This window comes from Saccopteryx leptura, chromosome 1, assembly GCF_036850995.1.
Source record: "Saccopteryx leptura isolate mSacLep1 chromosome 1, mSacLep1_pri_phased_curated, whole genome shotgun sequence".
Lineage (NCBI taxonomy): Eukaryota > Metazoa > Chordata > Mammalia > Chiroptera > Emballonuridae > Saccopteryx > Saccopteryx leptura.
Window position 1 is genome coordinate 267498483 of NC_089503.1, and position 26820 is coordinate 267525302.

General features: G+C 41.9%; 1 protein-coding gene across 1 annotated transcript in view; it reads left to right on the forward strand.

The window, feature by feature from the left end:
* Positions 1-24901: 24901 nt before the first annotated feature.
* The window catches only part of PPP2R2A (protein phosphatase 2 regulatory subunit Balpha), an 87985-nt gene continuing 86066 nt past the window's right edge, over positions 24902-26820 (forward strand). The window contains exon 1 of the mRNA XM_066352084.1: positions 24902-25206. Coding sequence (XP_066208181.1) covers positions 25200-25206 — 7 coding nt within the window. The 5' untranslated portion in view covers positions 24902-25199. The remainder of the gene's footprint in view (positions 25207-26820) is intronic.

Below are 26820 nucleotides of genomic sequence, written 5' to 3' on the forward strand. Positions count from 1 at the left end.
TTTTCACTGTAGTATATCCTCTTTTTCATTTCTTTATTCTATTATTTCAGATAAATTTATCTTAGAGAGTTACATAATTGTTAGACTGATAGGGGACTTCAACATTAATCTCGACCATTGTCAGGCAGAAAAGATATGTTTTGCTCACTTTGTTAAAGATGGCTCTGCCCATGTGGCTAGCCATTGCCTAGGTGATAACATTAATTGCCTTCATGCTTGGGAAGGGGCTTGGTTGTGCTGATGTGTGTTGGGGGAGGGCTTTCACGCCAAAAGGTTTTAAAAGGAGGAGCTAGGAGGCCATCTGGGGAAGAGTGATCATGTTCTTGTAGAGAGGATCAGCCCATGGTGTAGCAGGGCAGGGAAGCCACGTGGAGGCAGCCAAAATGGCGGAATGGGGGAAGGAGAAGCCAGTTCGTGGAGGAGAAAGAGAGGGGGAACAGAGGTGAATAAGACTGGTGAGGTGGAAGTCTTTGATTCTAGGAGAACTTGGATGAGTTAGTGGCTTTGGGAGCCATGAATGGAAAGGATAGTGTTTCCTGCGGTGTGTATTTCTCGCCCGCCCGGTATGAGCTAGGATTAAAGGAAAACGGACCACCAGTTTTTGGCTCTGTTGATTCCTTACCATCTGTCCGAATCAAATGTGAACCAGCCAGGCGGCTGTGATGGTGGCCGTGGCTACTGGCCCTATAACCATGAATTCTCCTCTTCTTTTTTTTTAAAGTTTTTACTTTTCCTTTTCTCTTTAAGATTTTATTTATTGATTTTTTTTAGAGAGAGGAGAGAGGGGAGAAAAAGAGAGAGAGAGAGAAAGGGGAGAGAAGCAGGAAGCAACTCCCTTCTTGTATGTGCCTTGACCAAGCAAGCCCAAAGATGCAAACCAGTGACCTCAGCATTCCAGGTTGATGCTTTATCCACTGCGTCACCACAAGCCAGGCATGAATTCTCAATATAGGCAAAAATTAACTTACTTTTTTAATGTAAAATCACATTCAGTACATAAATCACAGACAGTATATTTGGTGGTATTAAAATTTTGTGGGAGAAAATATTAAAAATATTCTTTAAAATGGCTACATAGGAGATAAATAAAGAAAAAACAGTTGAAAAACTGATAATCTGGTGCAAAGGTCAGCAAACCGCATCTCGTGAGCCACATGCGGCTCTTTGGCCCCTTGAGTGTGGCTCCTCCACAAAATACCACATGTGGGCACTACCTCAATAAGCAATGAACCTACTTATATAGTTTAATTTTAAAAACTTTGGCTCTCAAAAAAAATTTCAATCGCTGTACTGTTGATATTTGCCTCTATTGACTAATGAGTTTGCTAACCACTGCTCTAGTGTCTTCAGATCAATTGAATTAAAAATCTATGAGGAGTAGGACCCAAGAAACATTTTTTTATAAATAAATTTTTATTTTAATGGGGTGACATCAGTAAATCAGGGTACATATATTCAAAGAAAACATGTCCAGGTTATCTTGTCATTCAATTCTGTTGCATACCCATCACCCAGTCAGATTGTCCTCCATCACCTTCTATCTAGTTTTCTTTGTGCCCCTCCCCCACCCCCTCCCTCTCTCTCTCCTTCCCTCCCCCCGCCCCCCGTAACCACCACACTCTTGTCCATGTCTCTTAGTCTCATTTTTATGTCCCACCAATGTATGGAATCCTGCAGTTCTTGTTTTTTTCTGATTTACTTATTTCACTCTGTATAATGTTATCAAGATCCCACCATTTTGTTGTAAGTGATCTGATGTCATCATTTCTTATGGCTGAATAGTATACCATGTTATATATGTGCCACATCTTCTTTATCTAGTCTTCTATTTTTTTTTACAGTGATTAAAGCCTTTAAGCAAACTCTTGGCCACTACAGCAAGAATCCATAAAAGAGTAGTGTGCTTAACATGTTCACCAAGACCAAGTTGGCCCCAACACCATGCCCCAAGAAACATTTTTTAAAAATTCCCTACCATACAGCCAGGATTGAAACCCACTGTCTCACACCAACCCATTACTCCACGGGGCAGTTGAAGACCAAAAAGGAGCAATATCTGTGAAGGTGAGCAAACTAGACAGAAATAGAGGCCTTCATGACTGCTCTTTCAACATTGTGCTCACTGTGTCCTTTTCAACTTTTGTTCTATTCAGTTTTATTATGCTTTATTGTGCAATTCAGTCCATGTTTTTAAACCAATCTTCATCGTGATGGCTTGAGTAATTGTAGGGCCAGAGACCGCTGGCATGGTGGCCATTCATATGAATTCGGACAGATGATAAAGAAACAATGGAGCCAAAAAATGGCAGGCCATTCCTTTATTAAATTCTCGCACCAGCCCACGAGCAAACAGGCAAGGAAAACACTTCCCTTTCACTCAGGGTTCCCATAGCCCTGACACATTCTCCGGTTCCACAACCAGGAGAATCTTCTCCGGTTCCTCCTAGAATCAAAGGCCCCCACAAGCCTCAGTAGGGCTCCCAACGCCCCTCAGCTCTGGTTCCCCATCTGCATACCTTCTCTTTCCCTGCCAACATGGCTTCTTCTTCAGCACTCTGCATTCTCTCTGCTCTCACTCTGCAAACACGGCTTCTTTCTGCCTCTTCTCTTTTCCAAACTACCTGGGCCCATCAAAGACCCTTCCTCCAGCAAATATTAGCAAAACAATGGTCCTTCCCAAGCAGGAAGGGAATTTGCAATTTCACAGACCACATATACCTGGCACTGCCCAGTCCCCAGTGCAAACTATAAGTAAGCAAACATAAAAATCATATTTTACAAACTTATTTGACCAACAGTAATGATTAATAGTTCTGTAAGGTATTTTTCCCTGCCGAGAAGAAAGAAAGGGGCCAGAGCCATGAAATGTGGAATAGTAAAAGGCTTTATTGAGTACGGAGTGCGCATCCCCCCCCCCCCCCCCCCCCCGCCCGCCGCGAGGTTCCTTGGCCTCCAGGAAAGATGGAGGCCAAGGAAGTTGCAAGGATTAAACCGTGTGGGAGATATTTAAAGGGTCCCTCTAGGGAAGTCGAGCTAATATGACGTAGTGAAATCTCACTGGCTGGCAGACGGTCGCTTTTTTCCAAAGGGTTCCTGTGAAGCCTCTTTTGGTGCGCTTGGTTGTGGGTGGTCCTAGCCAAAGTTCGCGGGTCTGGGTTCCCCACGTGACCATCCCCCATTATCCATCGACCTTACAAGTTATTTGTTAAAAAAAAAGTTAAATATGTATAACTTATTTGACCAACAGTAAGGATTAATAGCTCTTTGTAAAAAAAAAAAAGTTAAGTATAATCTATCACATGGTTTTGCAGAATTCAATATAAGAAGTATGTTATGAAAACTGTTTCTATTTCTTAACCCTGACTCCAATCTCCCAGTCACCAGCCCTCTTCCCAAGACACAGGCTCCGTTCCAAATGCCTTGAATATCCATCCAGGAAAATTTTGTGCCTCTTTCTATGGCTTTTAAATAGCGAAGATGTTTGATAATTAAGTAGAAGAGGATAGTACTCACATCGGGGTGCCTAAGTGTCTTTACTTCTAGCTCCACTATATTTTCTTAGGATTGATAACAAGTACACACCCTTCTCCAGGAGTGAAAACAGCAACACTATGATTATACTTTCATTGTATACCCAACATGCTTCTACCTGAAATGCCCCAGCTATAAAATGGACCACAGCCGGCTGTCTCATTGCTTTGCTCTAAGGCAGCAGTAGTGGTAAGTTACCTAGCACTTCCCAGAACAACCTGCTTATCAGGAAAGGAACACTTTGCTTATCATAGTTTCTCTTTGAAAAATTTTTCTTTATAAGCAAATTGTTTTAAGCACATATTGATCAAAAGCCTTTATAAATGATACATTCCATAAGCTATAAAAGGTGTGGTGGTCTTTTAAATGCACATACTATCCTTGTTGAATAATCTGGTTATTTTGATTATTGATTCTTCTCTTTTGTAATGAGATTTTAAAATAGAAGAACCTTTCTGCCTTCCTTACCAAGATATCCCTGATGTCCCAAAGGGACTCGAGGCAGGGACAGACAATCATTTATAGACTCTTATTCTTATTCTTAGCTGATGACTAATCTCCAAAGTTCTGCTCCTCTTCCCTGCCCAGCACCCCCTCCCACTCTGAAGTGTTGCCCTAAGGAGAAAAACAATTTTATTTCTTTGGGAAGATAAAGTTTTAAAGCTGTTCTCTTGGTATTTATTCCTACCCAGAACATGCTGAGATAGAAGTAATAACAGTTAAATTTAGAAACTTTTTTTTTCAAATTAAGGAATACTCCAGCTGAGAGGAGAAACAGAGCTCTGACCCGTTATTCCATTTTCCAGAGAAGGATATTGAAGACTAGAGAGGCTAACTGGTTTGCCCAAGGTCACTTGGGAAAAGGCATTTGTTCTTAATCAGTAGGTGCTAGGTGTCTACTGTATTGTATGTCCAGCATGTGTCAAGCCCAGGGTATAGCAGTGAATGGGTTCTCATCAGGAACATGAGTGGCAGTGTCAGGGCTAGAACTCAAGTTCAACCCTCTCTCACAACCCTCTACCACAGTCCCCTTGGGGGGGACTGCTGACCTTGCCTCAGAGAATCAGCATTCAAAGAGATAAATATAAGACAATTTCCAGGAAGATGGAACTTCGTTTTTTTTCAGTTCCTTCCGACAGGAATCGAAGGACATTTGGGAGAAAGCCAGGGACACGAATGTGATCTTATTCATAGCAATGATACTACTGGCCCACAGCCCACAGGACATGGGCCTCACATGATTCTATAGATAGCCCTCCTATGGTCATGCATCCCCTTGTGAATGAAGAAAGGGGGACTAAAAATGAACATGTTGCACATAGAACACACATGAGAAAGCCAAGCCACTCAGGATCATAACTGTGACTTTATCTGCCCTAGGGCAGCGTGGGAGCCAATTCAGCCACAAATCCAAAAGCCCAGCAATCTACTTTCAACCAACGACTAAATGCTCCTGAAATGTCTATTTATTTTAGCTTCATGACTTAACAGGAATAGTATGAGGTAAAATGATGTGAAACACTTAAAGCCTTTCAGATGGTAAGTTTGACAGGAAAAAGACAAAAAACCTTATAGATAGGCACAAGGCATGAACACACACACATGCGTACACACACAGGCATACATGCACACACACACGCCAAAGCTGAAATAATCTGACAATGGCTCCATGGCCTCTGCCTCAGGCACTAGAATGGCTCCAGCAGCAATGGAGCCACAGATGGGCAGAGCATCACCCCCAGGTGGGCATGCCGGGTGGTTGATCCTGGTGGGGCGCATGCGAGAGTCTGACTACCTCCCTGCTTCTAACTTGGGGGGGGGGCAATCAATCAATCAATTAATTAATTTTTTAAAATCTTCTTATGAAATTTTGAAATTTCATCTCCATAGACTTCTTATGATAACAGTGATTGCTTCTGGAACAGAGTTCTGAGAGAGGGAAACTGTCACACCGTTGTGTCCTATATCCCTTTGTACAGCTTGAATTTTTTCTTGTAATGTGCCTAGTTGATCTTTACCACAGTAATGTAATCATGAACCTTTTCTAACTACCATGTCTCAACAGAATATTATAATTCACAAAGTACTTTCATTTACATAATTTCACAAATAGTTCAACCATCCTTACCAAGAAGTTATACATTCAGATAGCCTTATATTACAGAAAATGTTGAAGTACAGAAATAAAGATTAAAAGCAAACATTGAAGATTAGAACCAAAAATAGGATTCAAGTGTTTAAAATATTTTTATTATGAAGAACTTCAAACATTTACAAAGTAAACACAATATTATAAGGGACCCTCATGTACCCATCACTTCCCACCTGTCATTCCATTGTTTGATATATGTATGTATATATATTTCCAGATAAAATTTACATGCAATAAATGGACAAACCTTATCAGGATCCTTTTTCCCCCCTTAATTCCTTCTGATTTGGCAAGTCTGGGTTTATTTCTCCAAAATGTAAATGTTATTGATGGATTTCCTTTTGTTTCTTACACCGAGTTGAATCATCCTTCCTTTGATTTAGGTATGGCTAGAAGAGGAATGCCTTTGTTCTCAGTCAGAAAGCATCTGAAATATCAAATCTAGTTGTTGCATTGTGACCCACTCACAAGTGAAATCCAGGTATGCCCCCTTCAAACTGTCCTTCTGGCCAAGAGTCAAGAGTCCTTCTAAAATAGAAATGCAGAGCCCTGGGGGTGTGCTGTCTCTAGCCAGACTTGCACCACATCTGAACGCTCACCTCTCTGTGTCAGCTATTGGGGCCATCACAAATACAGTGTTCATTGACTTAGTCCTACCAGGTGCCAAACATTGCCTGTTCTTGATTTCACCCTAAAGGGATCCAAACTCCTCATGTACCCATTTCCCTTTAAAAACTGGAAAAGAAAATCTAAACGTGTCTCTCATCTCATTGCAGGAGATGAGTCAGCAGAACAGGAAATTCTCCCTGCACAAGCCCTTCTAATGGCGTGGGCTGGGTGTGTGTGGTATCGAGCGAGGGCTGGGCAGGGAACCAGCTTCTCTCCTGGAACCACTCTGAAAGGTGAATGATGCAAGTTGGCCGGTGAGTTTAGAAGTGTTGACACACATTTTGCCAATTAGCATTGTCCCAGCATGTTTTGGGGAAAGCTCAGCTGCTTCCAAATAAGGAGCAGAGCAAATAAGGAAACCCAATGTTGCCAAAATCTGGGTGGCTTCAGAATGCAAGAGGTTATAAGAGTTACTTATTGCCTGTGAAACTCAAGATGCACCTGAATGGCAAGCCCAACTCTTAGGGCTGTGTGAGAAAAGAAGTCATTTAAAGTGGGGTTCAAGGAAGGCCCTTCAATGCCACTATATTTCTAGTGGTGTAATTATGCACATGGAGTGAATTGTAGAACAAAGAACTGTGAGCTTTGGATTTGTCTGTGTGAGGAAGCCACCTTCCACCCAATCTCTGAAACACTGCAAAGTCTACTGAGGGGATGTAAGCTCTTACCTGAGTTCTGCTCCTAAGCAGCTGGGAGACTTGCTATAAGTCTCTGTGGGTCCCAATTTCTCATCTGCAGAAAGATTTCTAAATACAGTAGCCCCATTCCAAACTCAAATTGGTTTAGTACATATCCCATTTTTTCTTTTTCTTCCATTGCTTTTCCAGTGAGACAATGAGGGGGAAACAGCTGAGTATGGTTGTGAGCAAAACCAGGACTCTGTAAAAAAAAAACAAACCTATTCTGTGGGAATCAGGCTCTGGGTGTGTGTGTGTATGTGTGTGCACATTTCTGTTGGGTGGGGCTATGTAGAGGGGGAGAAGCACTCAGCCAGCTCTTCGAGTCCCAACTTTGCAGAAAAATAGACGCAGCAAAGATTAAGGAGTAAAATTTTGCATATAAGAAAGGAGGTGGGGGAGGAGTGAATGTGCTGAGATCCCAGCACTGAATTAAAATAAGGATAAGGATGCAGTTAGAAGGGTAGCGTTGAGAATAAGCCAAGAAGTAAAAATACTACTGGGGCTTTTAAATAGGGCGTAGCCAGAGCCGGTTCAATCCCACTCGTCCACTCCGACTGGCTTCTCCCTCGCCCCGCCCGGACCCATTCTGAATTCTTTCAAGGCGCAGATCCCTTCCCCTCCTCCCACGCGGAGAAATGATATAGGAGCCGAGAGGAAGTTACACATTTTCCTGCCCAAATGGAGCAGGCCCCTACAACAGCCTCTCGGCATTCAACAGCAGCCTTATCTCCCGCTGCCATCGCAGGGGTCTGGCTCCTCAAACAATGCTTTCCTCTGACTGAACCCTGGGTGATGACTTGAGTGCCCAGGAAAGCTCCACGAGCAGAAGTTCAGGGCAGCCATGCATTGTTCAAGTTCCTTTCGAATGCAGCCTCCAGTCCATTAAAAATAATACAGAGGTAGCGCGCAGGGCTTTGTTAGACCAGAAAAGAGGGCTGAGCCCAGCCTCTGCCTGGGAGGTGAAGGAGAAGAATCTCAAGATTGGCAGTCCTTGAGACCTAAGTTTGCAGACCAGCTCTCTCACGCACTCGCTGTGCGAGCTTTGCAAGTTACCCAGCCTCTGTGAACCTCCCTATCTTCCTCAATAAAAAAGGAAAAGGGATTGTTAATAATAAAAGCCTTGACGTCCCAATATGGATTTGATAAGGTAGTAGGTGTGAAGTGCCTGGGGTGCAGTAGATATGTAAAGAAGTTCCTCCCCATCTTGGATGACCCCCACTCCTAACCAGTCCAATTATTATTTGCCTATCCCTTGCTGGCACCTTTTATCAGCCCCTCGCCAGCTTAAGCACCCAATTTTATGCAGTTGCATTGTAGTTTATAACCCTATAGGCTTCATTCCCTTACACCAAAGATGTACATCAGCAGTACAGTCTAACACAGAGGTAGTCAACCTTTTTAAACCTACCACCCACTTTTGTATCTCTGTTAGTAGTAAAATTTTCTAACCGCTCACCGTTCCACAGTAATGGTGATTTATAAAGTAGGGAAGTAACTTTATAAAATTTATAAAGAGAGTTACAGCAAGTTAAAGCATATAATAATAATTACTTACCAAGTACTTTATGTCGGATTTTCGCTAAGTTTGGCAGAATAAATCTTTATAAAACAACTTACTATAGTTAAATCTATCTTTTTATTTATGCTTTGGTTGCTTCGCTACCACCCACTATGAAAGCTGGAACACCCACTAGTGGGCGGTAGGAACCAGGTTGACTACCACTGGTCTAACATCTAGTTCTCAAGTAACTAGCTATGAGCTGGATTAGCTACTATAAAAGTACCTATTAAAAGCATCATTGGTCAAGATGGCCTCTAGTCCTTTCTGTTACCATGACTATGTTCGTCCTGCCTGTGTATACTTCTACTATATAAGATTTATCTTATAGTATTGTAATTACCTTGTTTCCATACTATCTCTCACTCTACTAGAAGCTCTTCGAAGGCAGGGACAATGCCTCTTTTATCTTTATATTTCTAGAACTTAATACACAGCTAGTACATAATAGTTGTTTAATGAATTGCTTTGAACAAGCCGTTGAGCCATTAGATTTTGGCCTATTCTGTTCGCTGACGTAGACTTTGCACATGGAATAGTGACTGGAATGGAGTAGGCACTCAGTGGACGTGTGTTCAATGAATACTTCCCGGCTGGCACATTCCTCATCTGTATGAGATTGGTTCACTGGGATCAGTGGACTGAATTAATGGTTTTCAATCCCAGTTGTCCAATGGTTCACAGCAGAATTGTGCTAGGATTTTAAAAGATACAAATTTCTGGACTCTGTTCCTGACTGATTTGGTAGGTCTGAACTAATACCTATAAATTTGTACTTAAGAAAAAAAAGAGAAAACATTCCAGATGATTCTAGTATGAGACACAAGGTAAACCTCAGGGTAACAGGTGTTTCTAATAGTACTCAAGTGGCATGATTTGATATATCATTTTGACTGTTTTCTTAAAATGACAGGTCATCAGAATGGTTTACTAGGCTGATATAATGTGAATATATAAAATTTGATTTAAACAAACAGTGCCTCAGGCAGACTAGTAATCATGTACCCTTTAAACCAATGTATTTTTTTAAACCATGTATTTAGTGGTTTAGAGAGAAAGTTTTTAAGGATATAAATACATATTGTGTACCTCTTTAAATTCAAATAAGAGATTTTTGACATGTTTGTTTTTTTCTGAATTTCTTAATTTGTAATCTTCTAATTCCATACAACTTCTCAAGAGGTAGATAGCATAGTTTCAAATTTAAATAAAAATAAATGGTACTGGTAAACAACATGGTGTCATCCATTATTCAAGTAACTAACTGCTTTAAGGTCGGGACAGGACCTGAGTAAAGTTGCACTTGGTTTGTCTTACATGAATGTGCCACAAAATGCTAAAGGTACCAGGAGTGTAAACACCAAGAAGGGTTTTGTATTTCTTCAAGGGCACTCCCTACTTTGACAGTAGCAAGACTGATTCATGTTCAACAGTTAGGTAAGAAACCTGTATTAAGTGGCTGGGAACATTCAACTTCACTCCAATGGTGAATGAATACGACACTTTTCAGATTGATGTCCCAGATAGCCAGTTGGCTAGTTGGCCCTTTAGTCCTCTTTGCATTTGAGGCACACTAATCAGATGACTAAAAATCACTTCCAACACCCCACAAATATTTTTTCTCTCTTCCCAGATGATCCTGGTAGAGGACAAGACACAGACCTCATTAAGGCCAGTGTTCTGTACTTCATCAGTTATATACCTGAATGAGGAGGTTGGAGGAAAGGAGGGCAGTGAGTCTCTTTTGAACTGGATTAAATGCCTTCCCACTGAGTAGTCAGAGTATCTATTAAGAGGCCAAGTAACTGAGGTAGGAGCCCAAGGGAGACCCTCAAGAGATTTGGCATCTCTTAGGAGGAAGGTCAAGAGGGAGAGTCAGAAACATGTGCATGAAGAACGACATAGCCTATGACAGGTACATAAACCAACACAGCAGTGACAGTCAAGTGGAGATGGGACCATGAGGGTGCCATGATCCTCCTTTGAGTTATGCAAGTGTGTATAGTTAGTCTTTGTTTTTCATTTTTATTTTGATGAAAATGTTATTGTTTTCAGACTGTTACTGAAAAACAAAAAAAGCCTGCACAACATAGAGGCCACATGCAGGTCAATTTTTGACAGTTCTATCATGTGTCTGACACCAAAACATTCAACTTCTCAGTGGTGAGGGTGTCCCTTTCCATTCCTCCTCCCCCGGCTTAGTGTATGTCACTATGTGACTTTTGGTGCCAACACAGGCAGACAAGATCAGTAATATGATTACATAGTCCCCTAAGATGTTCTGTTTAGTGACAGAGGAGAGCATATCCTTCTACACTGCTGCCTACAGAGGTTCTAGAGAGAGGTCTCCTGGTGAGTTGCTGGCAAAGCAGGTGCATGGCATTGAATGGCAGAAGGAAGTGCAGGGTTTAATGGTGATATTCTAAACTGCAAGCTTTAGCTAACCAAACAAAATGAAAGAGGCATGCACACATATGACAGCATCTTCCATCCATTTTTATAATGGAAATCATAGATATTTTGGATTTGGCCATAGAGTCAATTTCTCTGGAAGGACCAAAAGCTCACCATGAAAGACATCCAAGTTCTTCTTCCTCTGAGTCCAAAACTGCAGAGCACATCTCTAAGCACGAGCTGGAGAGGATGGCTCCTATTGTAACCAGTAGAACTTGTATTTAGTGTGGAATCATTCATGGAGTATCAGCTGATGGGAGTGGTATAAAATGGCATGTGCTTCATGCCTGCATGTTTAGACTTTCTGCAGAGGGATTCCATCCAATGACAGAGAAGAGTAAGATGACTCTTCCATGTAAAATCAGCCTGTTTGCCATCTTCAAAGTGTAGAATAATAATCATTCTGCCTTTCTTCAAAAACTTGTTTCCCAGGAACACTTAGAAAAGAGGTCACAGTCTCAGCAGCAACTTGTGAGTAGAAACTGATAAATAACTAGAAATAGGATAGATTTCATTGCATCCTAGTCAACTTCTCATAACTGTAGTGTTGTCACCTGAATACATCCAAATGTATTTTCATCACCCTAAATTTCTAGCCCAGGACTAACAATAAGGAGGATGAAAAGGAGTGCTTATTTTGCAGCAGTGAACGGTTTTCCAAACATTTATGACTAGTTGTCCAGGCAGTCTGCTCATTTCTGTGACACTTAAGAAAAGATGGACCCTAGAGTCCGACTATCTGGGTTTGAATCTCAATTCTGCCACTTACTAGCTATGAGACTTGTCCAGTTATTTACATTCTCTGTGCTTTCATTTTCTTGCATGCAAAATGAAGATGATAGTACCTCCCTCCTAAGGTTGTTGTGAGGCACAAATGAGTTCATATATGTCAGGGGCTTAGATCAGGGTTTGGAGCTGTTGGTAAGTTCAAAGTAAATATTTTGCTGCTTCTGTTTGCTACTGTTGTTCCCTTCTGAAAGCACCCAGGTCACTTAGTACCGAGGGCAAATACTGGCCATACAGTACATATCATCTGTTGGATAGAACAGGTAGTATTAATTCCATTTCATCAGGGCTAGGGCCTAATAAAAATTCAATACTCCATTGCGAGTGTTGGTTTTTTAACCAGGAGCACTGATTCCCAGAACTGACCTTAAAGGGCCAGCATTCTACCAACATAAGAATATTTGTTATCCCAAATAAATCATCTCGTATGATCTTTTTCTTTCCAACAAATTAGTGGTTCTTAATATGTTGGGTCATGAACTCCTTTAAAAATCTGATGGAGCCTGACCAGGTGGTGGCGCAGTGGATAGAGCATTGGACTGGGATGTGGAAGGACCCAGGTTCGAGACCCTGAGGTCGCCGGCTTGAGCACGGGCTCATCTGGCTTGAGCAAAGAGCTCACCAGCTTGGACTCAAGGTCGCTGGCTCCAGCAGGGGGTTACTTGGTCTGCTGAAGGCCCACGGTCAAGGCACATGTGAGAAAGCAATCAATGAACAACTAAGAAGTTGCAACGTGCAACGAGAAACTGATGATTGATGCTTCTCATCTCTCTCCGTTCCTCGTTCCTGTCTGTCTGTCCCTGTCTATCTCTGCCTCTGTAAAAAAAAAAAAAAAAAAAAAAAAAACCTGATGGAAAATGAGCACCCTCTGCTAAGAACAGTGCACACTCACATATGCACAGAATAATCTGTCTGCAGTGTCAGGGGCTTCACTGAGGTTCCCCTGCTATGAACATGGGAGAACTAGAAAAAGAAAATTCTGAAACAAATCTTCTTTCCAAAATTCTCTGAATATTCCATGGCTCAATTTTCAAAATATTCCATGGCTACCAGTTTAAATGCCGAGTTCCAGGGCCACACCTTCACAAGACGAACCTCAGCAATCTAATTATTTTTGTCATTTTGTTTTTAACTCCTCCTCTTGCAATGGTTGTTAGCTTTGGCGAATGTTAGAATCATATGTGGGACCTTTACAAATTTAAATGTGTGCTCAAGCTATACCCCAGACCAATCAAATCCACATGTCTACAGGTGAGAGCCAGGCAGTGGTAGTGGTTCAAGCTCCTGGGTGAAGTGGATGGTTAACAAAGTCTGAGGAACACGGCGGTACTGGCTCTCCATAAATAAGAACTAACTCAGGTAGTCTGGCCACTCCAGCCCCTTACAAAGCCTGTCTTTTCCTTTCTGTGTCTTTTCTGTGTGGGGAATAACATTTTCCTCTTTAAGTTAGTAATTGATTTGTACCTCATGTCATTTAGTATGTCATGTCCACCAAAAAATGATTGTTCAACTACCACATAAGAATTCATTTTAATCAGGTGTTCTGATGGGGAGGAAAAGTAGCAGAAGTAAAAATAAAAGCTGCTCTGGTTTATTCAACGCCATCCACTCTCCCTAGTACACTGTCGCAACAGAACAGAAGACAAAGAGGAGGCGGCGGCCAAAAATTTTTTAAGGCTGATTTTAAAGAGGTAGATGACTCAGTTAAATCTGCATGCATGAAGGAGCCCAGAGATGAGACAGAGACAGGTCATGTTCCTTTTATTGTAAAAGATGAACGCTGAGTAGGTGGGATTAAGTAGGCAAAAAAAAAGGGGGGGGGAGTTCCTATATAGTCATACTTTTAGAGCTAAAAGAGACCACTGAGAAACTCAAGTGCTTTTCTTTCATTTTATTTTATTTATTTATTTATTCTTTTTTTTTTTTTAGAGAGGAGAGAGAGAGGGAGAGAGAGAGACAGAGAGGAAGAGAGAGGAGAAACAGAGAGAGAGAAGGGGGGAGGAGCTGGAAGCATCAACTCCCATATGTGCCTTGACCAGGCAAGCCCAGGGTTTCGAACCGGCGACCTCAGCATTTCCAGGTCGACGTTTTCTTTCATTTTATACATGAGAAAGCAACCCGGGTTTGTGATGGCCCAGACTGAGGTCTCAGCTGGTAGTGGAAAGGTCAGGCTGGGGCCTGGTCTCCTGGATTCAGAGTGTCCTCGCATTCTCCGTGATGCCAGGCTGACAGGAGCTCCCATTACCAACGAGACCAGGTGAACAGAGGAAGCTAACATAACATATTAATAAGGTGGCCATATGCTTTATCATGTAAACTTAGACCTTTTGAAAGTAAAAGGGGACAATAGGCAAACATATTCAATAGACTTATTTCTCTTTTTTTTTTTTTTTTTTTCATTTTTCTGAAGCTGGAAACGGGGAGAGACAGTCAGACAGACTCCCGCGTGCGCCCGACCGGGATCCACCCGGCACGCCCACCAGGGGCGACGCTCTGCCCACCAGGGGGGCGATGCTCTGCCCATCCTGGGCGTCGCCATGTTGCGACCAGAGCCACTGTAGCGCCTGAGGCAGAGGCCACAGAGCCATGCCCAGCGCCCGGGCCATCTTTTGCTCCAATGGAGCCTTGGCTGCGGGAGGGGACGAGAGAGACAGAGAGGAAAGCGCGGCGGAGGGGTGGAGAAGCAAATGGGCGCTTCTCCTGTGTGCCCTGGCCGGGAATCGAACCCGGGTCCTCCGCACACTAGGCCGACGCTCTACCGCTGAGCCAACCGGCCAGGGCTAGACTTATTTCTCTTAAAAACCCATTTGACATCTTTCTTGTGTCACTTTGATAATTCTACTATCAATAATACTTCTATGTAGACAGTGACTTTTATAAGTTTTTCAATGACCTTCAATTCATCTGCCAGCCCTTCCAGTTGAAAATGCCAAGTTATCAATCAGAAGAAAACTTGTGTGGTTCTAACTCCTGTTAGTTCTCTTCTTCTTGTCTGTCATCTGGATCCTGGCATTCCTGCAGGCTAGCATGGGGACTCTTTAGAGCAGGGGTCCCCAAACTACGGCCCGCGGGCCACATGCGGCCCCCTGAGGCCATTTATCTGGCCCCCGCCGCACTTCCAGAAGGGGCACCTCTTTCATTGGTGGTCAGTGAGAGGAGCATAGTTCCCATTGAAATACTAGTCAGTTTGTTGATTTAAATTTACTTGTTCTTTATTTTAAATATTGTATTTGTTCCCATTTTGTTTTTTTACTTTAAAATAAGATATGTGCAGTGTGCATAGGGATTTGTTCATAGTTTTTTTTTATAGTCTGGCCCTCCAACGGTCTGAAGGACAGTGAACTGGCCCCCTGTGTAAAAAGTTTGGGGACCCCTGCTTTAGAGAATAGTTTCACAGACACACTTGTGGTGGTAGAAAGGTCTCAGATGTACATCTTATACCTTGCTATCCTTTCTTGTGTAGTTTCTTTGTATGAAACCTGCACTCTGAGTTAACTTCTCTCTCTCCCAGAGACACAGTGTTGCCTCCCAGATGAGCACACTATTTCTCCTTCCTTCATTAGCTTTCCTTTTTGAGAAGGCAATGCTTTGATTTCTGTAACTTTTTTGCTTGTTAAAAGACAGATCTGCCCTTTTTCCAGAATAGGGTGTGTTTAGTTAGGGCTGGATTTATTAGCCACTAAATTTTGTTTAGCAGCAATGGTGCCTCTAGTCATTTTTCCATAAGAGGTACTCTGATCTTCCTGTGTTAGAGAGGTATTCTTTTGGGGCCCACCAAGAACAAAGTGCCACTTCTTTACAGGAGAGAAATGCTGTCTCCAAATGGGCAAATTATATCTCTCTCCTGCACCACCAGGATTTTTTTTCCCCAAGAGGTCAAAACCAGTTACCAGATTCAAAGATATTTGGTAAGTCCATTTATTACCTCTCTGTACTGTTATGCAGTGAATGCCTATTAAAAACTCTTGATATTGGTTTTTGGGACTCCTTTCTAATCAAGATTGGGATCAGTCAGGAGCAGGATTCAGTCAAGGTTCTATCTACATCCCTATAAAATCTATAGATTTCAGTTATCAATACTTGAACGTTCACCCAACTGTTGCTGCCTCATCTTCAGATTTCCTAACACAGCAGCTGGTTAATTAAATTATCTTAATTGAATAGCTTTCCAACCATTGACTCTTCAACTAGTTTGCTGTTACTGTAGACTTTTGCTATCTGGAAAAAACTCAAGACCATTTACTCTTGGACGTGTCAGGACTTTAGAGGCGGCACTGTCTCCCAACTTTGCTGGAGCTATTTCTACCTTATCATATCATATTATCTTGATTTGGATTAGTCTCCCTTTCTAGCACAAAGCAGTGTTTTCTCCTGGGTGAGTTGCTTGGGGTTATGAAGCCCATAGTAATTAAAGTGGTTAAATTGTGGAAGTGGGTACCTATGCTGGATGGAAAGCCTTAGATTGGAAAAGACTCTGACAGGGAACATAGGTGGGACACTAAATAGCATTTTCATGTGACCTTCAAATGAATCAAAGATTTTCCTTCTGCCACTTGGTGGGAATTGTGAACTTTGCTGAGGTGGAGGAGGTTATATTATGGAGGTGGGTGCTTCAAATAGCATTTGCAGAGTGATGTCTCATCTAATTTCCTTTGCTGAAAGCAATTTTGAAGTTCAACTTCTGTTGTAGCTCTATTGCCTTCCAAATTACGAAGTTATTAAACTTAAATTTTTATTGCAAAGCTACCAACATACCATGTCAGAGAGGTTTTTGCAGATTTATTAAGTGTACGCCGTATTTAATTCATTGAGTTTCCAATTTTCTCTAAAGCCATCTTTAAGAGTTTGTGGAAACATTCATAACTTTATTTGGGGAGGGCAGTAGTCTGTTCTAACAATGAGGGGTACAGTCATACAGGCCATATTTTGAGGCCTGATAGGAGATTTTACATAATTAACCCCCCAGGGAAATTTTGTGTTGTTATAGTTTGACTGTTTTTGAAACGTGTGTGTCAAAGGACATATCTCTGTAAGTGCTCTGAATAGTAGTACAGTACCAAGATAAACAGTAGAGAAATAATCAGCTTGGTGAGATGATGACCTTGCTGGGTGACCTCAAAATCTACCAGCATTTAATAACAAATGTCTTCACCTCTTAAAACCCTAATATTTTCATTTATCTTATGATATACATGATAAACAAAGCTAGTATATTGTCTCAGTGCAAAATATCTTTGTTGATTTTGTTGTCATGGATAATAATACATACTTTGCAATTTGAAATTTGAAACCTGAAATATGGTAAAAACTGAAGTGGGCAGGGCTTTGGCTCAGAAATTTGGAGGGTGAGCACAGGAAAACCTACCTTGGCACCCTTTTTCCCATACATGTCAGGGTCTTTCAGTGCTTAAGGCAGACTGAGTATTGGACCAGGATTCAAGTTCAGAAGTACTGTTGTTGAGATAGGACATTGTGAGGTGTGTGTCAGTACCAAAGGCTATCTATGTTCTGTATGGTTAAGTGACAAACTGTTACTCTGAGGGGCTTAGAAGCAACATGGGTTGGACTTGGTTATAATAGGCTAGGATTCAAAAATTAATATTAATGGACTCCTAGATTCTTTAATGTATCAGACCCAACAGTTTACCCAAATAGTGTGAAATTGATGAATAGGAGGACTGGTAGAGGCACATCAAAGGATCTAGGATTTAGGGTTGAAGGTTCCATGGCTTTAATGTGTGTAAGGAAGGAATGTGGAAGTATTTTTTCATAAGAATTGTTAATGAATGCAGTGAGATAACCAGTGCAGAATCTCCAGCTACGATACGAGGCTTGAAAGAACCATTAGTGTGAAAGAGTTTCCCATGACTTGCTACAGAATGCCCTGAGCTAGATACAAATAGGAACAGGATAATGGCAAGATACAATAAGTCTAATGGAGTAGATGCCCCCCAAAAAGGTCAAAGCACACAAACAATGCTTAAGTAAGTCCTAAAATGCATTATCAAACATTGGGGCAGAGTTGTGGACTGACTTCTGGTGGGAGAAATATGGGAGCTATACAACTGGCAGTGTAGTTAGAAAGGAATGAGTGACAGCTTTTATCATGTCCATCAATCCTTGTTGCGACTCAAAAATAACCTTTATCTATAATCATGGGTTTCTTTTGTGGTTGGTTGGTCGGTCTTCATTCATTCTAACATCACTATTTCGTGCCTCTCCCCAGAAGAAAAAGTTCATGTCCAAGGTATGAGCATATTTTAGTAAACATCCTAAAATTGAAATTTTAAAATGAAAAGCTCAGACTCATCATGAAGATGAGGGTCATCATTACTGGACCATATCAAAGGGGAAAATGCTTTGGGGTAAAAAAAATTAGCTGATTAGGAAGGAAAGCAGAGTATAGCCCTAAGGCAGATATTTACTTTTGTGGAAGTCAATATGTTGGCAAATGTTTAACAACCAGCTTTCTTGCAGGGGGGACCCTAATTTCCAGCATTTGCTGATTTCTGAGGTATAAGTATTCCCATCATGACCATTTTCTACCACATAGACACAATACATGTGAAGAACATAAAAAATAGTAAAATGTAGTGAAAACAGACAGTGTTGAGATTTGAGTAATTATTACCTTTTTATAATATAAATAATTTCATTTTAATTTTTAATAATGGCTCTTTTTTTAACAACCAGCTCACAAAATTTCTAAAAATTTAACAACCATCTCTTGAGAGCCGTACGAGCTGGCTCAGCACACCATTGCTGTGAGTGAAAGCAGCATCTTCAGGGAAAGATGAAAGGAGAAGGAATAGCAGTGAACTATGTTCTAGTTTTTGAAGAACAAATAGAGAAATGTGGGTTTCTACTCTTCAATCAAGTTAATACTTCAATATACAGGTGGAATGGAAGTTTTACATCAAGGGCTGTGTGAACACTGCAAGGCATGTCGAATAGGGCAGGGGTCCCCAAACTACGGCCCGCGGGCCACATGCGGCCCCCTGAGGCCATTTATCCGGCCCCTGCCGCACTTCCAGAAGGGGCACCTCTTTCATTGGTGGTCAGTGAGAGGAGTATAGTTCCCATTGAAGTACTGGTCAGTTTGTTGATTGAAATTTACTTGTTCTTTATTTTAAATACTGTATTTGTTCCCGTTTTTTTTTTTTTTTTTTTACTTTAAAATAAGATATGTGCAGTGTGCATAGGGATTTGTTCATAGGTTTTTTTTTTATAGTCCGGCCCTCCAACAGTCTGAGGGACAGTGAACTGGCCCCCTGTGTAAAAAGTTTGGGGACCCCTGGAATAGGGAGTTTAAGTGTCCATTGTGAGAACAGGGCTCATTAGTGCAAATGCCAGCTAACATATCTACAGCATGAAAGTAGACTCATCCTTCAAACAAATAGGTTATGTGGATAATAGTTTATCTAAATTACAGACCATTTATGGTCACTTAGTAAGAACACTGAAAATAGGTTTCAGAGAGAATGTTTAATTTTATTAAGTTTGCATTTTATACCAAAGACATATTCAAGTTATATATTTATAGACTCTACCTCTCACAAAAGCATCAAACAATATTTTGGGTTGCAATTTATAAACAGAAGATAATGGCATGAATTTACTGATCTTACCTTCCTCTTTAAAAATGCACACTTTTTTTTTTTTTTTTTCTTGGATTTTTTTTTTTTTTTAATATAATTTTATTTTTTTAATGGGGTGACATCAATAAATCAGGATACATATATTCAAAGATAACAAGTCCAGGTTATCTTGTCGTTCAATTATGTTGCATACCCACCACCCAAAGTCAGATTGTCCTCTGTCACCTTCTATCTTGTTTTCTTTGTGCCCCTCCCCACCCCCTATCCCTCTCCCATTCCCCCCTCCCCCCCGTAACCACCACACTCTTATCAATGTCTCTTAGTTTCACTATTATGTCCCACCTACGTATGGAATAATACAGTTCCTGTTTTTTTCTGATTTACTTATTTCACTTCGTATCATGTTATCAAGATCCCACCATTTTGCTGTAAATGTTCCGATGTCATCATTTCTTATGGCTGAGTAGTATTCCATAGTGTATATGTGCCACATCTTCTTTATCCAGTCATCTATTGACGGGCTTTTTGGTTGTTTCCATGTCCTGGCCACTGTGAACAATGCTGCAATAAACATGGGGCTGCATGTGTCTTTACGTATCAATGTTTCTGAGTTTTTGGGATATATACCCAGTAGAGGGATTGCTGGGTCATAAGGTAGTTCTATTTTCAGTTTTTTGAGGAACCACCATACTTTCTTCCATAATGGTTGTACTACTTTACATTCCCACCAACAGTGTATGAGGGTTCCTTTTTCTCCACAGCCTCTCCAACATTTGCTGTTACCTGACTTGCTAATAACAGCTAATCGAACAGGTGTGAGGTGGTATCTCATTGCCGTTTTGATTTGCATTTCTCTAATAGCTAAAGAAGATGAGCATCTTTTCATATATCTGTTGGCCATTTGTATTTCTTCCTGGGAGAAGTGTCTATTCATATCCTCTTCTCATTTTTTTATTGGATTGTTTGTTTGTTTGTTGTTGAGTTTTATGAGTTCTTTGTATATTTTGGATATTAGGCCCTTATCTGAGCTGTCGTTTGAAAAAATCATTTCCCATTTAGTTGGCTTTCTGTTTATTTTGTTATCAGTTTCTCTTGCTGAGCAAAAACTTCTTAGTCTGATGTAGTCCCATTCATTAATTTTTGCCTTCACTTCTCTTGCCATTGGAGTCAAATTCATAAAATGCTCTTTAAAACCCAGGTCCCTGAGTTGAGTACCTATGTCTTCTTCTATGTACTTAATTGTTTCAGGTCTTATGTTTAGATCTTTGATCCATTTTGAGTTAATTTTTGTACAGGGGGAGAGACTGTAGTCCAGTTTCATTCTTTTGCATGTGGCTTTCCAGTTTTCCCAGCACCATTTATTGAAGAGGCTTTCTTTTCTCCATTGTGTGTTGTTGGCCCCTTTATCAAAAATTATTTGACTATATATATGTGGTTTTATTTCTGGACTTTCTATTCTGTTCCATTGGTCTGAGTGTCTATTTTTCTGCCAATACCATGCTGTTTTGATTGTCGTGGCCCTATAATAGAGTTTGAAGTCAGGTATTGAAATGCCCCCAGCTTCAAAAATGCACACTTTTAAAAGACTGAAACAAAATGTTTCCCTGTTTTATGGTCAAACCAAGGATTAAATCACATCTGTATATACAATTATAATGGACAACATCTTTTATGTTAATGTGAAAAATCTATAACATAGAATTTATCATCATGCTCTAATACCAGCATTATAATTGACTTTAAAAATTAAGTGTATTCTGGCCCTGGCCGGTTGGCTCAGCAGTAGAGTGTCGGCCCAAAGTGTGGAACTCCCGGGCTCAATTCCCAGCCAGGGCACACAGGAGAAGCACCCATCTGCTTCTCCACCCCTCCCCCTCTCCTTCCTCTCTATCTCTCTCTTCCCCTCCAGCAGCCATGGCTCCACTGGAGCAAAGTTGGCCCAGGCGCTGAGGATGGCTTCATGGCCTTTGCCTCAGGCGCTAGAATGGCTCCGGTTGCAACAGAGCAACGCCCTGGTCAGAGCATTGCCCCCTGGTGGGCATGTGGGAGTCTGACTGCCTCCCCGCTTCTAATTCGGAAAAATACAAAAAAAAAATTAAGTTTATTCTTTCCCATAATATTTGTTGATTATAGAATATTTGGAAAAAGACAAATGTCAAAAAAGAAAAAGCTACCCATTGTGTCACTGCCCAGAGACATTTCTGGGAACACCTTGATACATTTCCTTCCTGTCTTTTTCAGCTCCATACATTTTGTTGTACATACTTGTGATCATATTGTATCTGCATTTTGTATTCTGCTCCTAAAGCAATTTTCTCTGCTTTTATAAGTCTGACCACATAATATCTCACCTGATGGATTCACTGTCATTTTTCTTAAACACTTGCCAGTATAGAATTTTTGATGATTTGATAGTGAGTTCTACGCTTTCAACATTGTGGTATGAATTGTCATTATAGTCTAGATTTTGCACAGTTTGGGGAAACTGCCTTCCAGGCCTCATTTGTAGATATGAAGAAAGTACATTAAAACATTCTTATAATTTTCCCCTGTAAAACTGTTGAACCTTCTCTATGTCTGAAAGCATGGCTGTGATGTGCCAGTATTTTAAACTGCATCATTTTCTAATCAAGGACTTAGTCTGTGGTCATACCACCCTGAATGCACCAGATCTTGTCTAATCAGGGACTTCTTTTACCCTTGAGTTCATGGTCTTTCCTAGCCCCCTGCCGCCTTGTTCTAACCACTTACGGAAAAGAAGCATCTAAACAGTGTCATTCCTTATTCAGTGTACAGAAAGTTTTGTGTTCATCTTAACTTCAAGGAAAAAGAACAGCTTTCAAGTGTTTCTTTTCTCATATAATATACTTTAAAAAACAGTCTTGCAAAACCCACAGGTGAGTCCCGTTAGCTCTACTGTGCTAGCTAGATTGTGGATGTCCTTGGTGCTTCCCAGCTCGGATTGGAAGTAGAACACCTCCAGGACTTACAAGTTCTCTAGGACCTCACCAGGGAAACCCACAGCAAGTTTTTCTCTTGGATGGCTAAGCTGAACTCAGTTCTGCAGGAAACCATTACTGTATTTCCCAATGTCTAAGATGCACCTTAATTTTGGCACCTGAAATTTGAAAAAAAAATTACATAAAGTTATTAAACTCAAGTTTTATTCATCATAAAATTCATACAACTCTTTATCACTGTTAAAACTCCTACCCATTAGCTTGTCCTCATCTGTGTCTGATGACGAACCACCGTCTTCAACAATGAACACAAAAATAAGTGTGAAAAAGTGGGAAATGCAAGTAAAAAAAAAACTACAACCACTGTATAAGATGCACCCAGTTTTTAGATCCCAAATTTTTCAAAAAAAGGCATGTCTTATACATGGGAAAATGTATAAAATGCACAAACAATGCTTTGTGCATCCTACATGTGATCAGGTGTTAAAGTCTGGCTAGGCGCTCACAGGAAAAAATGCTTTCATGACAGCAGGTGGATCATGTGAATGAGGGAACGGTGCCCTCTGGGATTCTATTGGATAGCATGCATTCAGGAATAAAGGACCAGTTGGAAGTAGCTGACATGAATCTATCCATAAGCACTGCCTGGCCAGTGCAGGTTCACATTAGATTCGGACCGTAATGAAACAACAGAGCCAAAAACTGGTGAGCCATCAGCTTTAATCCTAGCTTGCACCCAGCAGGCAAGTAAAAACACACACTGGGCTCCAAAACCCACTCATTCAGTGCTCACAAGGCTACTGACTTATCCGAGTTTCCTAGAATCAAAGGTTTCTAGCTCACCAGACTTATTCACCTCTGTTTCCCATCTTCTTCTCTCTGCATAAACTCTACACAAACTGGCTTCTCCTTCAGCATCCACCATCTTGGCTGCCTCTCCTCTCCTCCATGTGGCCTTTCTCTGCTCTCCTCTAATGCTAATCTCAGGAACCGAGAGAGTAAGCTCCAGGTCTGTCCCACTTTATAGTGTAGAAATCAAAACCTTTAATCCAATATACAAATAGGGAAGTCTCTAATACAAAGTCACTTATCTGAGGCATAAGGGGATTCCTCATGAGAGTGCACCACTCCACATCATGTAACAGTCAAGGGTGTGGGGAAAAGCTTAGTCTTAAAACTAAGCCTCAGGCTATAATGACTTTGCCAGTTTACAGCCTGTCTCCCACACACAATGCAAACTATAAGTGAGCAAACATATATATCATTTTTACAAACTTATTTGACCAACTGTTTGGCATGGTAAAATGAAAAATATTAATGTAGAAATGGAGGAATAATGTAGAAATGGAGCTGTTCCGTTGTGGAGCAATTCTGAAACTTGTTTTAAATTCTCTGGAGACCAAGAATAAGGTAGAAAGTGGAAATGACGGACATGACATGTAAATATTGTAAACTTTCCCTTGGGCTCCAAATGCTTTATTACTCATTTCAACCTTATGTCAAATTCTGGCTAATTTTTGCAGGTGTTTTACATGTGGAAAATGTGGATATTATCTCATAGGAATATCGTGGAGATTGAGATGTAAAGTGTATGGTATATTGTGACTGCATCATTAATGCATCATTCAATGAAGTGCACATCTCTCTACTAATGACTGATTACTTATTTATTTTGTCCTTATACCTCTTAACTGTATTGAAGATGCTTTCAATACAAATCTAATCACAACCGCAGTTAACACTTACCATGTACTCAAATTAAGTCATTGAATCTTTGAAACAATCCTATAGGGTAGGATTGTAACCGTTATCTCATGTGGGTAAGGAATCACTTGGCAGCCTGACTTCAGAGCCCAGCCCTTCGCTAATCACTGTTTCTACACTTTGAGCGGGACAGAACTGGGCCACCATCGCGGCCATATTCCGCCACTAACAACTCGGTTTTCTATTTAGAACCCATTCTTAACTGCTTTCAGTCACCAAGGGCTCTCGCCTCAGTTCCCGGGTCACCCAGATGTAATCTGCCTAGCGACGCCCTTCGCATCTCCGCTTTCACCTTGGCTATGCAGAGAGTTTGCACCACTATCTCTTTTGTTCACTGGCCTCAGGACTAACTCACAGGGTCACTATTTTAAGTAGCAATACGGGTATTCGCTAAAAAGACACAGGCCCGCACGAATCCCTGAGAGCGAGGAAGCGCTAGGAACTGCACAGCGGAGCCGGGCCCACAGTCTGGACCGCGGCGCTAGAGCTCAGGACACCCCTGTGCAGCAGGACGGCGTGCCGGAACAGAGGAGCGAGCGGTGGGGAGGAACTAGCAGGGACCAGACCCAGCCAGAGCGTGGCCCTACTTATCCGCGACCAGGCGGCCCGGACGCAGGGGCGGGGCGGGGCGGGGCAGGAAGGGGCGGGGCCAGGGTGGGAAGGGGCGGTTCCAGGAGCTCCCCGGACCCCGCCCCGCCCCTCCAGTCTAGCTCGGCGGCTCCGCCCTGGGTGACGTCACTAGCCAGGCCAGCCGGCGCCATTTTGAAAGTGGAGTCGCCTACCTCTGCCGGTGCAGCCGCCGCCGTGGCTGTCGTAGTTCCCGCCGCTGCTGCCGGAGGAAGCGAAAGCGTGGAAGCCCCGGAGTGAAATCCACCATCCTACTGGCTCGTCTGCCCGCCCCTTCTCCTCTGACCCCCGCCCCGAGCCCCCACAGGTGCCATCCGCCGCCATCCGCCCTCTCTGCCCCCCCCATCCCTAGGTGAGGGGGGTGAGTTCAGGAAGCGGAGACCCCGAGGAACCCAGCAGGGTCACCATTTGCAGCGCAACATGGCAGGTAAAGGAGAAATAACCCTCGGCCACTGACAAGGCACCGCTTCCTCCTTCCTTCCGTCATCACCCCCTAGCGACCGCCTGGGCCGCCTTTCGCAGAGCCACGGGGTGTCCCTGGGATTTCGGGGAATTGGTCCAGTGGGGCGGGTGGGGGTGGGGAAGGTTCCGGTGCAGCGAGTGGTCGCTGTGATGTCGACAGGGCTTTTGAGATGAGGGCTGAAACCTTGGCATGGATGGGGGTGGGGTGTGCGCCAGGAGCTGGGGGTAAGGCGTGGGTGGGGCGGGGTGGGGTGGGGGCGAGTGCAGATTTGTGCTTACTGCTTTGGAGCCTGTGTAACCTTCATCCTCCTCTCGCCGGGCTTTCTGGCGGATCTTCCTTCATTTAATTACTGTTTTTCCCCCGCTGCAAACCTCCTTGGATGTTTATACAAATATATTTTGCACTGAGAAGGAAGGGTGCTTTACAAGTTAAAATACAATGTGTCGTTCACCCCCACAGACACACGTGAGCACGTACATTTTTGAGACTGTAAACCGAATTTCTTGTCTCGAATCATCTCCCTTTCGTTTCTTACCTTTCATGTCCGAATAATGCAAGGCCTTTGATAAGTTGCATGAAAAAAGTGATTTCAACTTTCCCGTTTTGCATGTTAGCTTTTGTGCAGATGTCGTTTTCCCAAAAGGGTTTCAATTGAGTTAGTTAAAATAGTTGTGGAGTTCAGTGATATAAATAGCTAAGAGAAGAGAGATTTAGGTAAAAGCACAGGGAGGAGGATGCAAAGTGAAAAGAGAAAAACAGGTTGGAATATTTAGCAAGGAATTGAAGTGAAGGTAGAGAAAGGTAATTGCTTTGTTGGTTACTTGCGTACATTTTGGTGTGGCTGAATATCTTCATCTAGTAGAATCAATTCTAGATTCTCCGTAGATCCCCCGGACATTTCCTCCTCAATGCTTAAAAGTGAAATATATGGAAACATTCAGGGACCAAACCAATTTTCCTGGCTTTTTACCAATATTTAGATAGATTATTAAACCATTGAAAAGTTTACAGGTTGGGTTGACTTACGGTTTGCTATAAAAAAACGAGTTGCTTTTTTGGCCTTGTTGAGTAATTATGTAAAATTTAAATTGCTTGGCACAAGATCAATGACACATTAATAAAATTATTTGCAAGGTCCTTTGATATCTTCGGGATGAGGTGAAGAGACAGGCTTCCTTTGACAGTCTTTTTCACCCATATTCATTTTGGCTTTTCCTCTCTGGAGCCAGTGATTTTCTGGTAATGAAATGCAAGGAATGGGTGGTGACTGTTGTGTTTGCTGTTTGTGCGCTTTGGTGATAGAGTTCCTATGAATCATTACTCCTCACCCAGGCAGTGTGTTCCTGAATTTTTCTGCACAGGTCTTGTTTTATGGTAGTTTAACCTTGTTGACTCTTTTGCAGGCTTTTTGTAACCTTAAAGGAAAATTCTTAACTTTTGGTATTTGCTTTTTTTCTGGTAGGTCTTGTTTAAGTGTTAGGCCTTTATCCTGAGGAAAAGGGAAATTTTGAACACATATACAGCATTAGTGACAGTACATGGCCTTTTAATATTTCATACCTGTAATCTCTTTCTTTC